Source organism: Mustelus asterias, chromosome 27 (genome assembly GCF_964213995.1).
Source record: "Mustelus asterias chromosome 27, sMusAst1.hap1.1, whole genome shotgun sequence".
Classification (NCBI taxonomy): domain Eukaryota; kingdom Metazoa; phylum Chordata; class Chondrichthyes; order Carcharhiniformes; family Triakidae; genus Mustelus; species Mustelus asterias.
The window spans coordinates 29,839,098-29,858,289 of NC_135827.1; the positions used below are offsets into that span (position 1 = coordinate 29,839,098).

Consider the following 19,192-nt stretch of genomic DNA (forward strand, 5'->3'; position numbering starts at 1 on the left):
TAATGCTGAAACCGCTCTGGGGTAATAATAGATTCAAAGCATCATGTTACTTCTGGAATCAATATGGTGATTGTTGTCTATTTACAATTGGAAGCAATATTTATGGGGATGTTGCTCAGAATAAATTGGCACGTCCTTTCACATTCCTGGACCTCTCTTTATCTATTCCCTAAGCTCTAATGGACACGCATACTTTAATTTGTGGGAAATAATTCAACATGCTGAAAGGGTGAAATTAATTTAGCATTGGCTTTCCTTCCAACCAGAATGCACAAGAAATTAAATTTGATGGCCTTGCTCTGATTAGGCCAGTTTCAAGTCCACGTTTTCTCAATTAGTGAAATTCGTGTCCAGTGAAGTGCTTTCCAGTCTATGCTTCTTCATTTCAGTTGGTTGTGTTCTCCAATGTTTTTTCTCTCTTGTGAATTATTTAATTTGTTTTATAATTTTCGCCGTTCAGCTTGCAGCTGGTTGCCTGCATCGTCTGGCTTATGTGGAACAATTCTAAATTAATGGTTAACCTTTTTCAAAATGGAAGACTATTGAAAAGATAAATCGACCTGTTAGCAGGGTCCTTATGCAGTTAAATAGTAGCCCTATCTTTCTGTGGGGAAGTTAATTCATTTTTACAGTGAGAACACATACAGCTAAGCCTAATGTTTAGTGAGGTAACAACAGACTAGTGCAAATTGTCCAACATTTTGTGGTGATTCGCAACTCAAGAGGTATCTCTGGGTGGGATTTTCTGCGCCTCTCGCGGCATGTTTCATGACAGACTATCATTGGCCAGCGGCAGGATCTTCTGGTCCCACTGTCAACAGGGTTTCCAATTGTATGCAACGCCCACCACTGGGATACCCTTTCTCTCTTAACCCTAGCCCTTTTCTCTACACTTTGATTTACCACATCTTCCCAAATTTGATCCCTTGTCCCCATTATTCAGTTTAAAACCTTCTTTCCTTCCCTAGTTGTGCCGATGACTAGAACACCGATCCCAGCATGATTCGGGTGTAGACTGTTCCCAACGGTACAGCTCACACTTTTCCTAGTACTGGTGCCGGTGCCCCATGAACCAGAACCCACTTCTACCACACCAGTCTTCGAGCTACATATTCATCTCTCTAATTTTATCTACCCTATGCCAATTCACATGTAGTTCAGGTAATAATCCATAGGTTACTACTTTTAAGGTTCTGCTTTTTAATTTAGTGCTTAGCTCGTCAAACTGATTACACGGAACCTCTTTCCTCATTCTACCTCTGCCATTGGTGCATACATGGACCACAACAACTAGATATCTTCTCTCCCAATATGGGAAGGCAGTGTCATTGTAGTATTGTCACTGGACTAGTAATTCAGAGACCCAGGATTATGCTGGGTTCAAATCCCACCATGGCAGACGGTGAAATTTGAATTGAATAAAAATCTGGAATTAAAAGTAAAATAACAACGTTGTTGACTGTCATAAAAACCCATCTGGTTCACAACCGTCCTTTAGGGAAGGAAATCTGCTGTCTTTACCTGATCTAGCCAACATGTGGCTCCAGAGCCACAACAATGTGGCAGACTCTTAAATGCCCTCAGGGATGGACAATAAAAGTTGGCCCAGCCATCAACGCACACATCCCATGAACGAATTTTTAAAAAAGTTCCTCTCCGGACTTGAGAAGATGTCCCGAACTCTGACACCAGGCAGACAACACAGCCGTCTGGAGTCTCGCTCTCTGCTGCAGTGTCAATCCCTCTCACTATACCTGTTACCACTACTTTCCTCTTTTGCTTCCCCCACTTGAATGTCTTCATGTACCACGATGTCATGACCAGTTTGCTCATCCACCCTAAAACTCCATCCAAACCAGCGGTGAGAACCTCAAAACCTATTGGCCAACTGCAAAGGCTACTGCATTCCCACCCTCACAAATTGTTGGAATTTTATGCTTCAGGTGATGTTTTGCACTATAAACTCAGTTGTTTTGCAGCAAATTATAATTGCTACATGTTAATTGTAACACTATCTATCTATTAGAAAGAATCAGGTAGAGGAATACAGTAATCACTGCTAATGAGCAATTTTCATGGCTGAATATGATTAAAAGTAGGAGAAACAGCATGTTAAGGAAGTTGCCTCACTGAAATATTACAATATTCAACATTGCGCAATCATGTGAGAGTCAACTTGTCTTGTAATGAGTACAGTTCAAAGCTCTCTCTTAGCAACCTAAAACAAACGCTCTGCTGAAATCTATTGAATACATTAAAAACTCAGTCATTTATTGATTAGAAACAAGCTGTCATAATCAGCAGGTACTGCCACTGCTATGCAATACACACCATAAACAGAAAACATAATTCAGGTGGCTTAATAATTTTTTAAATAAAGTTTGTTTGAAGTTCAAAGCATGCAATGCTTTTAATTTATTACTTTCTCTCTGACTTTGGGGTACAGAAAGATTGCAATGTCCAAAATTGGGGAATATTATTGAATTTATTTATTAGATCACAGGAATAGACTAACATATTGTATTTCATTTTACTTCAATACTATTTAATTATTAATGTTTTAGGAGTGTACCAATTATTTAGGTGAATATTTCACATTTATTCAGAAGTTTGAAATGTTAATACTATCTAGTCCAGGGTCTCAAAGTGTAATAACTCCCAGGAGGGGAAGGTCCCATCACCAAGTTACTTTATTTACACCCATACATCTGTACACAGCCAGCTCTCCAGTTGCTCCCTGCTAAATGCAGGCTGGGAGTCTGACACACCTGCTTTAAATAGGGAGCATGAGGCTCCCTGATCTAACCATCAATTAGGACTCATCAGGTATCTCTTCTCAATAATGGATTCATCAGACAGTTCATACTCTAACAAGCCAACCTCATTAGCCTGGCTGAAGTCATAACACATTCTACTGGATGAACCTCCTTTCCAATACCTTTATATGAGTGGCTTCCGTCAGTTTCCGCAGAGTATCATCTAGCTTGGCCTGCTGTTGCTGGAAAAGTCGGTCCTTCTGACCCAACTCTCTCTGCAAGAAAGTATGATTCATCACAAAGGAAGATAGATTTGCATATATAAAACACCGTAATATTCTTCTCAGAAAAGCTTCAAAGCACTGCATATTGTTTCATAAACTTGCAGCGTGGTACATCTTATCTAAACAGACAGTAGCCAGACTCAGGTAGTTACTTCAAACTTACATTATATACCATATTTGCAGATGTCACACAACTGGGTGGGAGGGTGAGCTATGAGGAGGATGCAGAGATCCTTCAGTGTGATGCAGACAAGTTGAGTGAATGGGAAAATGAATGGCAGATGCAGTATAATTTGGATAAATGTGAGATTATCCACATTGGTGGCAAAAACAGGAAGGCAGATTACTATCTGAATGGCCATAAATTAGGAGAGGGGAATGTGCAACGAGATCTGGGTGTCCTCATACACCAGTCACTGAAGGTAAGCATGCAGGTGCAGCAGGCAGTAAAAAGGCAAATGGTATGTCGGCCTTCATAGCGAGAGGATTCGAGTACAGGAGCAGGGATGTCTTGCTGCAATTATACAGGGCCTGGGTGAGGCCACACCTGGAATATTGTCAGTTTTGGTCTCTTTACCTGAGGAAGAATGTTTTTGCTCTAGAGGGAGTACAGAAAAGGTTTACCAGACAGATTCCTGGGATGGCATGACTGACGTATGAGGAGGATTGAGTCGGTTATGATTGTATTTGCTGGTGTTCAGAAGAATGAGGTGGTTCTCATAGAAACTTATAAAAATCTAACAGGATTAGACAGGGTCGAGACAAAAAGGATGTTTCCGATGGTGGGGATGTCTAGAAGCAGGATTCACAATGATTTTCAAATTGGCTTATGGTGGTAAAGGCTGATGTTGGTCAGGACTCTTGAGAAGTGTCAAGGATGCATAATTATGCGTGAATTGCTGAAAACAGGAAGATAAGGTTTTGGCTCAACATAATATTTGAAGGTCAGCATTCACAACAAAGCAGGACCCTCTCAGCATTGGAGTGTCAACTAAGATTATCGTTCTCTCAGGGGGAATTATAATAGCACTGTATCCACTAATAGAACTAGTAAGGCATACAAATCAACTGCCAATATTACAGTAGATAACAAAGTTTTTGTGACAAATATTTTAAACAATAATAATAAAAATAATTTATTTACATTCCACCTATATTGTAATTTTTTAAAGTTTCAATTGACCTGTATTCCACCAGATTATGGTTACTTTACAATAAATTGAAGTCAATACATAGGCAGGAATTTTACCACCATGCCCGTCCTGGGCAGCTTGCAGAACAGAATTCTCCGTTGGCCTCAGGTGGGATTTTACGAGCCTCACTCGAGCGAGGTCGTAAAATACCGGCCTTATGGTTTGGTCCAAACAACGCAATGTAATTAGCAGTGAGAATTTTAGAAATCCTTACTTTAAATTCCCCAAGGAGCCTGTTCCTCTCTTCCGTCTTCCTTTGTAGGTCAAGCTAGCGATACAAAATAAAAGTGACAGAAATAACCTTTTCCAGCAGCCAGTTCATGAGGAGAGAACTATGTTGCTAAATGTTCATCCGTGTTTTCATCACCTCCAAGGCAAACCTCTCGAAAAGTAATTCTCAGTCTTGCGTTGCACCCAACGCAAAATGCAACCCAACAGTAGTTTTCTCTGCCACTTACCTTTGTTCTGTCATTTTAAAAAGTTTTTTCCCTCACAGAGGTTAACTGACCTGCTAAATGTTTACAGCACTTTTTGTTTTTGCTTCATCTGCCCACAAATTATCCCAAAATAGGTTGCACTTACCTATCAAATCTTATCCCTTATATTAGTCACAAGTAAGGCTTACATTAACACTGCAATGAAGTTACCGTGAAATTCCCCTAGTTGCCACAGTCGGCGCCTGTTCGGGTCAATGCACCTAACCAGCACATCTTTGGACTGTGAGAGGAAACCGGAGCACCTGGAGGAAACCCACGCAGACACGTGGAGAACGTGCAAACTCCACACAGAGAGAATGTGCAAACTCCACACAGACAGTGACCCAAGCTGGGAATCAAACTCAGGTCCCTGGCGCTGTGAGGCAGCAGTGCTAGCAACTGTGCCACCGTGCGTTCTCCCTGAGTCTGCGTGGGTTTCCTCCGGATGCTCCAGTTTCATCCCGCAGTCTGAAAGACGTGCTGGTTAGGTGCATTGGCCATGCTAAATTCTCCCTCGGTGTACCCGAACAGGCACCGGAGTGTGGCAGCTAGGGGATTTTCACCGTAACTTCATTGCAGTGTTAATGCCAGCCTACTTGTGACGCTAATAAATAAACGTTAAAAAAAACAAAAGTTGATGCTGCTGTCACAAGTTAATTTATTCTGGGATTATATTTATTTCAACATGGGCACAAATCTGCATGTCCTTATTTGTTGTGTCCATTTATTGTGCTGTTCTGGACAACATAAATTAATGCTTTGGTAGTCTATTATGTGTCCATTAAAGGCTGTACAGTTATCAATTATCAAACATGCTCCATAGAATAATGTTGTTTTTCTTTTCCTGCATTAGTCACTTAATTCATCAAAGAGAATGATATAAACGCCAGCCCAAATTAAACAAGACAAGCTATATATTAAACTCATGCTGCAAACAAAATAATCAACAATAAATGAGATCCCACTCACAGGCTACAAATGGTTTTCCACACTTTTTAAATGCAATGCGTATCCATTGATAATAAAGGTAATTAATACACTTAAAGTCCTTGGATAGGGCATGACGCTTCAAAGGGTGGCATGGTGGCACAGTGGTTAGCACTGTTGCTTCACAGCACCAGGGACCCAGGTTCGATTCGAGGTAACTGTGTGTGGGAGTTTGCATGTTCTTCCCGTGTCTGCATGGGTTTCCGCTGGGTGCTGCAGTTTCCTCCCACACTCTAAAGACATGCGGGTTAGGTTGATTGGCCATGCTCAATTGCCCCTTAGTCTCTGGGAGATTGGCAGGGTAAATACATGAGGTTATAGGAAAGTGCCTGGGTTGGTGCAAGCTTGATGAGCCAAATGGCCTCTTTTTGTCGAGATTCTATGATTTGAGGCTCTCTGGACTCCCTGTGGCATGTTTCTCATGATGTGGAGATGCCGGCGTTGGACTGGGGTAAACACAGTAAGAAGTTTAACAACACCAGGTTAAAGTCCAACGGGTTTATTTGGTAGCAAAAGCCACACAAGCTTTCGGAGCTGCAAGCCCCTTCTTCAGGTGACCTGAAGAAGGGGCTTGCAGCTCCGAAAGCTTGTGTGGCTTTTGCTACCAAATAAACCTGTTGGACTTTAACCTGGTGTTGTTAAACTTCTTAGCATGTTTCTCATGGCAGGAGGTGGCCTGCCATTGGCTGACAGTGGGATCTTCTGATCTCAATGTCTCTCTGTCAATGGGGTTTCCCCACTGACTCCACTCTATGGTGCTGGGAAACCCAGGGTGGGGGTGGGCCATCAGCAGGACCAGAAGATCCTGCCGGCATGAACAGCCGGAAGGTTCCGGCCAAAAGCTGTCTTGCTTCTCTGATTGGCTCCACTATTTAATTATACTGATTGTTTAAAAATATGAGCCAGTCAAAAAACACTTCACTGCTGTCTCCTTTCTCCGCTGCCTCACTCTGGGCAACACCACAGATGAGTCATTATAAAGCTGATGACCAGGCCTGCCATGACAGCAAGTCATGATGTGGAGATGCCGGCGTTGGACTGGGGTAAACACAGTAAGGAGTCTAACAACACCAGGTTAAAGTCCAACAGGTTTATTTGGTAGTGGCGTTTGCTACCAAATAAACCTGTTGGACTTTAACCTGGTGTTGTTAAACTCCTTGCTATGACAGCAAATGAGCAGGAACAATTTCCTGATGTTTTCAAGGACATGACCTAGCTTTGCCTTCTTTGTTAACAATCTTTTGTACAGCTTCTTGCTGCATTTATCATATATTTTATTTTGACTGAATAAAGGTGAAATGATGGTACAAACGTACACACACTGTTACAGGTCTTATTTCCTACGAGTGCTTACAAGCACTAGAAAGCTAGATCCTCACGTTTTCACTCAGCAGCTCATCTTTTGCCATGCTCGCTCTCAGCAACTCCTGCTTCAGCTGAAGAATGGAGCTTTCCTGCTGTGCCATCCGATGCTGCAACGCATCCTGAGGAAAGAATGATGTTTCAATGAGCTGGAAAATGGCCAACGATGTCTGTGGTCGTTAGAATCTTTCAACCTATCATGGAGTGTCCTGCCATACAAATGTCATCACAGTTACATTAGATCCTTCCTGTAGGGAAAACATCGTTGAAATGCTGAGTTTGAAGATGCACAGAATCGCTGCACTGATTTTGCCTTGCTGTGAAATTGATGTTAAACTAAGCTCCTCGGGAAATGCCATGCGAGATGGGTGGGATTTTCCGGTCACCTCACTCCAAAATCGGAAAAACCCATCTGAGGTCATCCAACCTTTATATGGTCCATCTCCCACCCGCCACGATTCCCTTAGCTCAAGATGGGGCGGCACGGCGGCGCAGTGGTCAGCACCGCTGCCTCACAGCACCACGGACACGGATTCGATTCCCAGCTTGGGTCACTGTCTGCGTGGAGTCTGCACGTTCTCCCCGTGTCTGCCTGGGTTTCCTCCGGGTGCTCCGGTTTCCTCCCACAGTCCAAAGATGTGCGGGTTAGGTGGATTGGCCATGATAAATTGCTCCTTAGTGTCAGGGTAAATATGTGGGGTTATCTAGATAGGTCCTGGGTGGGATTGTGGTTGGAGCAGACTCGATGGGCCGAACGGCCTCCTTCTGCACTGTCGGGATTCTATGAAGATATATCTGAATCTTGGGTTGATGAGCATAGGTTAGGCTGCATTAACAAGCGCATTTATATGGGAAACTCATTTGAGATATAAACTGGGCATCATTTGGGCAACTCTGTTCTTACCTTTACTCCCTGCAGATTCCTGGCTTCTTGTTTGTATTTTAATAGTTCTCTCTGTAATTAAAACAAAATTGAAAAAATTGATTTTTCCTCCCCATCACAAAACATTTACTCTCCACCAATTATGGTGCAAAAGGATTGCAGAAAATACACTGGTAGTGGTGACAGCAAAGCTGAAGTTACGACAACCATTCATATCGCTGGGGACAGGGAAGGGGAAATCAGCAGCACTGTAATGCAACACAATTTAAAAGGAACTGTTCGCTTGCAATCTTGTCCCTGTCTAGCTAATACAAGCCCTCAATCGTGTCTTTGTCATTCTGGCTATGGATCTTCCCTGATATTGGGGGAAGGACGAGCAATAGCTAATACTGTATTTGCTGGCCAATGTAGATGGGCTGCATGCAGAATTACAACTGTGGACTTGTAGAAAATCACTATCACCACTATCACTATATATTTTCTGGTGATTGCACTTTAAGCTCCAGTGGTAGGCAGTGAAATAGTCCTTAACGTATGTGTTGGTGCCTCTCCAGTGTGACATTTGCATTATAAAACGAATTAGAGCAATCCTAAATATTAGCCAAGTATAATTCAGACCAACGCAATTTTCCTTTGATTCATTTGTGGGATGTGGGCGTTGCTGGCTGGCCAGCATTTATTACCCATTCCTAGTTGCCCTTGAACTGAGTGGCTTGCTAGGCCATTTCAGAGGGCAGTTGAGGGTCAACCACATTGCTGTGGCTCTGGAGTCACATGTAGGCCAGACCGGGTGAGGACAGCAGAGTTTCTTCCCTAAAGGACATTAGTGAACCAGATGGGTTTTTCCGACAATCGACAATGGTTTCATGGTCATCATTAGATTCTTAATTCCAGATATCTTTTAATTGAATTCAAATTCCACCATCTGCTGTGGCGGGATTTGAACCCAGGTCCCCAGAACATTAGCTAAGTTCCTGGATTAATAGTCTAGTGATAATACCACTAGGCCATCACCTCGTAAAGATCCTACATGCACATGGTCATGGTTACCTAACCAAGCTCCAAAATCATGTTTATTTTCCAACCAATAGGAGTTTTAAAAATGTGTTCTTAGGGTGTGAGCATCGCTGGTAACAACAGCATTTAGTGCCCATACCTAATTGCCCTTAAGCCAGGTGATAATGAGACATTTACAATTGAATGAGTTGCTTGGTCATTTCACAGGACAATTCACATTCAATTGGTATAGATCTGGAGTCAGATGTAGGGTAAACCAGGAAGGTCAGCAGATTTCCTATCCTGAGGGGCATTCGTGAACCACTTGAATTTTTACAACAATCCCGTGGTTACATGATCATCAAGAATGATTTTAATCCAGATTTATTAATTAATTGCATTTAAACTCCTCCATCTGCTGTGCTGAGATGGCTCCAGGGTATTAGTCAGGGCGTCTGGATTATCAGTCCAGTAATATTACCATCCTCCTGACTGACTAAACTCATGGTAATGACTCACAAAATCATTAACATTTGGGAAATGTTAACAATAAGATATACGATCATAAATGTGAAGAAGATAATACCCTATTAAAAAATAATGGGTAATTACTATTTTTAAGAGTTATAGATTTACACCCACAAAAGCGAATCCAAGTCTTTATGTCGAACAAAGAGTGAGGCTATTCAAATAATTGCTTTTTCTATTCTTCTGCACTTGTTAGGGACTGTGTTGCCCCTGTGTTTTTCAAATGATTTCTTTCAGACGGACCATTCATTGACCTGTAAGATAATAAACATCCCACTCTATGGTACATTGTTCATTTGACAACACTGTTAAGCAACCTTGTGAAAATTTATTTTTTTAATTCAATCATAGGACATGGGTGTCGCTGGCTGGCCAGAATTCATTACCCATCCCTAGTTGCCTTTGAGAAAGTAGTGGTGAGCTGCCTTCTTGAAATACTGCAGTCCATGTGCTGTGGGTTGACCCACAATGTCATAAGGGAGGGAATTCCAGAATTTTGACCCAGCTACTGCGAAGGAACAACGAGATATTTCCAAGTCAGGACGGTGAGTGGCTTGGAGGGGAACTTGCAGGTGGTGGTTCTCCCATGTATCTGTTGCCCTTGTCCTTCTAGATGGAAGTGATCGTGGGTTTGGAAGGTGCTGTCTAAGGATCTTTGGTGAATTGCTGCAGTGCATCTTGTAGATAGTACACAGTGCTGCTACAGAGCGTCGGTGGTGGAGGGAGTGGATGTGATACCAATCAAGCGGGCCACTTTGCCCTGGATGGTGTCAAGCTTCTTGAGTGTTCTGGGAGTTGCACTCATCCAGGCAAGTCGAGATACTTATACTCCTGACTTGTGCCATGTCGATGGTGGACAGGCTTGAGGAGTCAGGAGGCGAGTTACTTGCCGCAGTATTCCTAGCCTCTGACCACTGTGTTTGTGTGGCAAGTCCAGTTGAGTTTCTGGTCAATGGTAACCCAAGGATGTTGACAGTGGGGGAATCCAATGATGATAACATCATTGAATGTCAAGGGGCGGTGGTTAGATTGTCTCTTATTGGTGATGGTCATTGTCTGGCATTTGTGTGACGTGAATGTTACTCCCTAGAAATCATGCTGTGCAAATCAGCAATGTATTACAACAAATGGTTAAACATTTCAGTTAGTACAGCCAACAGCAACATTTCAGGTGAAAATGTTAAGTGAAAATGTTTGTACAATAATATCACACAGTAATATCTGGACTGTTAAAATGTATCAGACAAAAGTGTACCCTTCAGATTATATTTTATTTTTGAAAGCAGTTATGTGGTTATAAAAAGACATATTCCCTTTTTGTGAACTTGCATAAAGCTCCGTGACGGCATTAATCGCTCCAATACGATGGGCTCAGTGATCTGTGCTGTATCATTCTAAAATTCTATGCAACTCATCAGTCCATTGCCGCGCTTCTAAGATAATTTTTTTCCCCTTCAGTTGAAAGGAACTTCTGTTACAAATGTTTTGCTAGAGGCAGGAAATGTGATATGCACTGGATGATCCTGTTGACAAACCAACCTTTTTAGAACACAGAATTCACGTGATAACGTGATGCTGAGCGTCAGTTTTGATTATATCACTCAGCAAGCAAGTCCCTATTCATTGGGACAGTCATTGTCAATTCTTGAATAGTGTTTTGACTACTAATGTTGCTTATTGTTATTTATACTTTTGTAAATACTGGCTCGAATAACTGAATACCATAAGACCATAAGACATAGGAGCGGAAGTAAGGCCATTCGGCCCATCGAGTCCACTCCACCATTCAATCATGGTTGATTTCAACTCCATTTACCCGCTCTCTCCCCATAGCCCTTAATTCCTCGAGAAATCAAGAATTTATCAATTTCTGTCTTGAAGACGCTCAACGTCTCGGCCTCCACAGCCCTCTGTGGCAATGAATTCCACAGACCCACCACTCTCTGGCTGAAGAAATTTCTCCTCATCTCTGTTCTAAAGTGACTCCCTTTTATTCTAAGGCTGTGCCCCCGCGTCCTAGTCTCCCCTGTTAATGGAAACAACTTCCCTACGTCCATCCTATCTAAGCCGTTCATTATCTTGTAAGTTTCTATCAGATCTCCCCTCAACCTCCTAAACTCCAATGAATATAATCCCACGATCCTCAGACGTTCATCGTATGTCAGGCCTACCATTCCTGGGATCATCCGTGTGAATCTCCGCTGGACCCGCTCCAGTGCCAGTATGTCCTTCCTGAGGTGTGGGGCCCAAAATTGCTCACAGTACTCCAAATGGGGCCTAACCAGTGCTTTATAAAGCCTCAGAAGTACATCCCTGCTTTTGTATTCCAAGCCTCTTGAGATAAATGACAACATTACATTTGCTTTCTTAATTACGGACTCAACCTGCAAGTTTACCTTTAGAGAATCCTGGACGAGGACTCCCAAGTCCCTTTGCACTTTAGCATTATGAATTTTGTCACCATTTAGAAAATAGTCCATGCCTCTATTATTTTTTCCAAAGTGTACGACCTCGCACTTGCCCACGTTGAATTTCATCAGCCACTTCTTGGACCACTCTCCTAAACTGTCTAAATCTTTCTGCAGCCTCCCCACCTCCTCAATACTACCTGCCCCTCCACCTATCTTTGTATCATCGGCAAACTTGGCCAGAATGCTCCCAGTCCCGTCATCTAGATCGTTAATATATAAAGAGAACAGCTGTGGCCCCAACACTGAACCCTGCGGGACACCACTTGTCACTGGTTGCCATTCTGAGAAAGAACCTTTTATCCCAACTCTCTGCCTTCTGTCTGACAGCCAATCGTCAATCCATGTTAGTACCTTGCCTCGAATACCATGGGCCCTTATTTTACTCAGCAGTCTCCCGTGAGGCACCTTGTCAAAGGCCTTTTGGAAGTCAAGATAGATAACATCCATTGGCTCTCCTTGGTCTACCTTATTTGTTATCTCTTCAAAGAACTCTAACAGGTTTGTCAGGCACGACCTCCCCTTACTAAATCCATGCTGACTTGTCCTAATCCGACCCTGCACTTCCAAGAATTTAGAAATCTCATCCTTAACAATGGATTCTAGAATTTTGCCAACAACTGAGGTTAGGCTAATTGGCCTATAATTTTCCATCTTTTTTCTTGTTCCCTTCTTGAACAGTGGGGTTACAACAGCGATTTTCCAATCCTCTGGGACTTTCCCTGACTCCAGTGACTTAATTTGATTTGGAAGTGCGCTGTTAAAGTGGTGATATCATAGTTTGAAACACAAAATCCCGACTTGAATTAATGGCATTTTCAAATAGATTCTGTCTCATAATTGAGGGAGAAAAGTACTTTCTGAAATTGCTAAACATGATAATTTACTGTTCCATTTTTACATTGAATAACTTTGGCCATCTATAAATGCGACTAAATGGGGTTAGTGTTAAATGGGGGTAGTGTTAAATGGGGGTAGTGTTAAATTACATAGAAATTAGGAGCAGAAACATAGGAATTAGGAGCAGAAGTAGGCAAATTCAGCCCTTCGAGCCTGCTCCGCTATTCAAGCAGATCATGGCTGATCTCTCCCTGGTTTCAAATCCACCTCCCCACCTGCTCCCCATATCCCTTTATCCTGTTTTTTTATTAGAACTATATCTATCTCCTTCTTGAAACCATTTAATGATTCAGACTCCACTGCACTATGGGGCAGCGAGTTCCACAAATTCACCACCCTCTGCGAGAAGTAGTTCCTTCTCATCTCAGTTCTAAATCTACTGCCTCTCAACCTATACCTCAAATTTGATTGAGTTTTTTTGAGGGGTAACCAAGAAGGTAGATGAGGGCAGTGCAGTTGATGTTGTCTGCATGGACTTTAGCAAGGCCTTTGACAAGGTACCGCATGGTAGGTTGTTGCATAAAGTTAAATCTCATGGGATCCAGGGTGAGGTGTCTAAATGGATACAAAATTGGCTTCTTGACAGAAGCCAGAGGGTGGTTCTAGAGAGTTGTTTTTCAAACTGGAGGCCTGTGACCAGCGGTGTGCCTCAGGGATCAGTGCTGGGCCCACTGTTATTTGTCATTTATATTAATGATTTGGATGAGAATATAGGGGGCATGGTTAGTAAGTTTGCAGATGACACCAAGATTGGTGGCATGGTGGACAGTGAGGAAGGTTATCTCCAATTGCAGTGGGATATTGATCAATTGGGCCAGTGGGCTGACGAATGGCAGATGGAGTTTAATTTAGACAAATGCGAGGTAATGCATTTTGGTAGATTGAACCAGAGCAGGACTTACTCAGTTAATGGTAGGGCGTTGGGAAGAGTTACAGAACAAAGAGATCTAGGGGTACATGTTCATAGCTCCTTGAAAGTGGAGTCACAGGTGGACAGAGTGATGATGAAGGCATTCGGCATGCTTGGTTTCATCAGTCAGAACATTGAATACAGGAGTTGGGACGTTTGTTGAAGTTGTACAAGACATTGGTAAGGCCACACTTGGAATACTGTGTGCAATTCTGGTCACCCTATTATAGAAAGGATATTATTAAACTAGAAAGAGTGCAGGAAAGATTTACTAGGATGCTACCGGGACTTGATGGATTGAGTCATAAGGAGAGGCTGGATAGACTGGGACTTTTTTCTCTGGAGTGTAGGAGGCTGAGGGGTGATCTTATAGAGGTCTATAAAATAATGAGGGGCATAGATCAGCTAGATAGTCAATATCTTTTCCCAAAGGTCGGGGAGTCTAAAACTAGAGGACATAGGTTTAAGGTGAGAGGGGAGAGATACAAAAGTGTCTAGAGGGGCAATGTTTTCACACAGAGGGTGGTGAGTGTCTGGAACAAGCTGCCAGAGGTAGTAGTAGAGGCGGGTACAATTTTGTCTTTTAAAAAGCATTTAGATAGTTACATGGGTACGATGGGTATAGAGGGATATGGGCCAAATGCGGGCAATTGGGATTAGTTTAGGGGTTTTTAAAAAAAAGGGCAGCATGGACAAGTTGGGCTGAAGGGCCTGTTTCCATGCTGTAAACCTCTATGACTCTATGACCTCTTGTTCTAGATTGCCCCATAAGGAGAAACATTTGGTCCACATTTACTTTATCAATCGCTTTTAAAATTTTATATGATTCGATCAGATTCCCTCTCATCCTCCTAAACTCCACACTTAATATTACGACCTCAGTGGGTGCTGGCCCCAAAACCATATCATTCATTACCATATCACTGATAAGTGGAACCAATCTATGAATATTTAACCTATCATCCTCATCCTTCAGATACCATGCTCCAAGAGAGCATCGACAATCATGGACTTTCATTGGATGGGTCCATGATTGTGTTTGGCAATTTTCTGCAGTGGTTTACCATTGCCTCCACATTAGGGCTGACCAACAAACGCTCCCGCTCTTACTGCCTGCCATCTGGCATAGTAGAACATTTTACAGACTGATAATCAACCTGTTTGGCCAAGTTTTGATCGCACCTTCCATAGTGTCACTATTAATGTCACAAGTAGGCTTACGTTAACACTGCAATGAAGATACTGTGAAAATGCCCTAGATGCCACAATCCGGCGCCTGCTTGGGTACACCGAGGGATAATTTAGCATGGCCAATGCGCCTAACCAGCACGTTTTTTTGACTGTGGGAGGAAACCAGAGCACCCGGAGGAAACCCATGCAGACATGGGGAGAACGTACAAACTTCACACAGACAGTGACCTAAGCCGGGAATCGAACCCGAGTCCTTGGCACTGTGAGGCAGCGGTGCATAATTTTAAAGAACTCCTATCAGTTCACCATTTAAACTTGGCTACTCATATTAAAAAGTTCTAACTTTTCTCAAGTTTTTGTAATCAGAGCCCAGGATCCCTGATAATAAGCCCAGTGAATTTAAACCGGCCCTTTCTACTACTTTTTAATCTTCCTGTAATAGAAGGAACAATATTAAATACAAGACTCCAAATACAACTAACTAAGGAATCAGTTCAAATGACTTTATGGCTCTTGTATTCACTATGTATAAAACTAATTATTCTTTTGCCTTATACAAGATTTACCAACTTGCACTGTCATGTTTAATGGCCTGATAATCGCACACCAAAGTCCCTTCAATTAAAATCTAACCAATACTTTCAGGTGCCCTTTCTTCCCCTTGTTCTCGTGTCTGAAAAGTTATGCAAAATTAGAAGGAAAACTAAATAAAATGAATTGCTCAAAATTTGTCTTTGATGGAAGCAGAGTTCTAATCTAGCACAGTTTTTTGAGATATCTCTCCGGGATTATCCATCCCGGAGAAGAAAAGTAGGCCAGTCTTCAGAACTCATCATCTTTTTGGGTCAACCTAACTGAAGTTATCAAAACTAGTGAGTTATAAACCTGGATGACCAAATGACAGTGAAATACTGAACAAACAATGGGAACTATGGCATGAGTTTAACCAAAATAGATTGCAATGTTATAGACTGATATCCTGGAATTTCCTTTTACAGAACTTTCCAAGGATCAAGAATAAGTCAGCTTTTAGTTGTTAATCAACATCTGCCCACTATAAGGTACAAGAAGGTCACTCAATGGTTTTGAGCTCTTTGAATATGTAAAGGGCCATATCCATATTCTGTTATTCTGGGTTTAGCTCGGGGTTCATTGGCTTTTTATTCTAGGAGAGCTCTTGCTGGAGGCAGTGGTCTTTTGTTCAAAAAACATTTATTTATAGGCTTACTTTCTCAGAAGGCTAAGGAAATTTGGCATGTCCGCTGCGACTCTCACCAATTTTTATAGATACCATAGAAAGCATTCTTTCCAGATGGAGGTGACAGGGTAACACAGTCGCTAGCACTGCTGCCTCATAGCGCCAGGGACCCGGGTTCAATTCCCGGCTTGGATCACAGTCTGTGTGGAGTTTGCACGTTCTCCCCGTGTCTGCGTGGGTTTCCTCTGGGTGCTCCGGTTTCCTCCTACATTCTGAAAAGCATGCTGGTTAGGTGCATTGACCCGAACAGGCGCCGGAATGTGATGACTAGGGGAATTTCACAGTAACTTCATTGCAGTGTTAATGTAAGCCTTACTTGTGACTAATAAATAAACTTTAACTTTAACTTGTATCACAGCTTGGTATAGCTCCAGCTCTGACCAAGACCTCAAGAAACTACAAAGGGTTGTGAACGTAGCCCAGTCCATCTCGCAAACCAGCCTTCCATCCATTGAGTCTGTCTACACTTCCCACCACATCGGAAAAACAGCCAGCATAATCAAGGACCCCACGCACCCCGGACATACTCTCTTCCACCTTCTTCCATCGGAACAAAGATACAAAAGTCTGAAATCACGTACCGACCGACACAAGAGCAGCTTCTTTCCTGCTGCCATCAGTCTTCTGAATGGACCTATCATATATTAAGCTTATCTTTCTCTACACCCTAGCTATGACTGTAACACTATATTCGGCACCCTCTCCTTTCCTGCTTCCCTATGTACTCTATGAACGGTATGCTTTGTCTGTATAGCGCACAGGAAACAATATTTTTCACTGTATATTGATACCTGTAACAATAATAAATCAAATAACTATTTACAAAGGTAAAATAAGACCGATACATAGCTGCAGCTAATCTCAGAGATGCCTTGCAGACATCTCCTCTCAGTGGGTGACATCACTGGAGCATAGCTCCTTAAGCACATGCTCAGCAGCTATCGTGAGAGTTAACCCTTCACTCTACAAATATGGTGGGCAGGCAGCTTGAGAAAAGATTCCTCTGCTCAGCATTACCCCAAAATAGCACAGCTATGACTGGGAGGCCAACAAGTTGCAGAGCAAGAATTTGATCCTTCTGTACTGTAGCACATTAATATTCCACTAGGTCAGTCCACTATATAACCAATTCACTTTGACTAAATTATGGAGTAGTTGATCCACTTGCCTGTCTCACTCATAAGAATAAGATGCAACATCAGGTTTATAGTGAAGGCTCATCAGTTTTGCTTGCAAACAAGATATTTCTAATGAACAGGAATTTTGCACTGTCTATGTGTTGTTCAAAATGTGCCACTAACTTCAAGCAGCTGACTGGGAACTCCATTTTATCTCATAATTTTACCAAGAAATTAACAAAATCAGAGAGTCATAGAATCTCTACAGTGCAGAAGGAGGCCATTCAGCCCATCGAGTCTGCACCGACCACAATCCCACCCAGCCCCGTAACCCCGCATATTTACCCTGCTAATCCCCCTGACACTAGGGTCAGTTATACATAGGCATTGGTCATACAAGTATGAATATTGAAATCATATTCCCAATTAAATACATTTTACTTGTACTGTGTGAGAGTATACAGGAACTGGTGTCGCCATTGGCACACCTATAGCTAGTCAACAGATTTTACTAAACAACATTGGTTTATATGATTCTTTTGTGTGAAGTTTCAACACTTTTCCTGATAAACCTATAAACACAAATGTCATCCAAATCCAATCATAAGTTGTCATTTAGTGCTGGGCTCATTAATGAGGCAAGTTCCCCCATTGGTAAGCAGGGGATTGCTGGAGAGACCACAGCCCTGATATTTATGAGGAGCAGGTGAGGAAGTATGGGGAGGAGTTTGGTATGGAAAACCTGGAAGGTATTAACTACGGGACATTTTTACATTTGCTCTGCAGCTTTTCCCCTGACAGCCAGGCTGATTGACAGGCTGGCTTTTTGATGATGAGAGAAGCCTGCAGCATGAGGTGGAGGCCAACACAGAGAGAGTAGGTAGGGAGAGAGGAAGAGAACATGGTTGGGTTGCGGGGGAAACAGATTATGGGCAGGTAAGAAATCCTGGAATGGTGAGTGAAGGAGAAACAGCATGGAGGGAATATCGAAGGGAGTCAATGATTGTAGAGCTGGAAGCAGGCAAACTTGTTACATAGAAACTAGAAGCAGAAGTAGGCCATTCTGCCCTTCAAGCTTGCTCCGCCATTCATTTTGATCATGGCAATCATCAAAATCAATATCCGGACCCTGCTTTTCGCCCATATCTCTTTAGCCCCAAGAGCTATATTTAATTTCTTCTTGAAATCACACAATGTTTTTGCCTCAACAACTTTCTGTGGGAGTGAATTCCACAAATCTCCCACTCTCTGGGTGAAGAAGTTTCTCCTCACCTCAGTCCTAAAAGGTTTACCCCTTATCCTCAAACTATGACCCCTAGTTCTGGACTTCCCCATCATCGGGGACATTCTTTCTGAATCTACCCCGTCTAATCCTGTTAGAATTTTATAAGTTTCTGTGAGATCCCCTCTCACTCTTCTAAACTCAAATGAATACAATTCTAACCAATTTAGTCTCTCCTCATATGACAGACCTGCCATCCCTGGAATCAGCCTGGTAAACCTTCGCTACACTCCCTCTATAGCAAGGACATCTTTCCTCAGATAAGGATGCCAAAACTGCACACAACACTCCAGGTGTGGCCTCACCAATGTCCTGTATGATTACAGTAACACATCCCTATTCCTATACTCAAATCTTCTCGCTATGAAGGCCAACACACCATTTGCCTTTTTTACTGCCTGCTGTATCTGTGTGCTTGTAGGAACATTGTTGGGCCAGGTAAAACACTGCTACTTCTCCTGGTCCACAAGCAGTGCAATAAATGCACTTACTTTATAAATCTGGTCCTTCTTTTCTCCTTTAAACTTACCTGGTTTCTCAAAAGTTGGGGAACCCTGGCCAAAATTAGTTAAAAATAAATGGAAACATGCAGCCTCTTTA

General features: G+C 42.4%; 1 protein-coding gene across 3 annotated transcripts in view; it reads right to left on the minus strand.

Annotated features, from left to right (window-relative positions):
- LOC144479921 (dixin-like) overlaps positions 1–19,192 on the minus strand; it is a 143,498-nt gene that overhangs the window by 15,875 nt on the left and 108,431 nt on the right. For all 3 annotated transcript variants that reach the window (XM_078198974.1, XM_078198973.1, XM_078198972.1), the window contains 4 exons: positions 7,963–8,013; positions 7,076–7,180; positions 4,448–4,501; positions 2,939–3,031 (listed from right to left, as the gene is read on the minus strand). In XM_078198974.1, the coding sequence (XP_078055100.1) occupies positions 2,939–3,031; positions 4,448–4,501; positions 7,076–7,180; positions 7,963–8,013 (303 nt within the window). The remainder of the gene's footprint in view (positions 1–2,938; positions 3,032–4,447; positions 4,502–7,075; positions 7,181–7,962; positions 8,014–19,192) is intronic.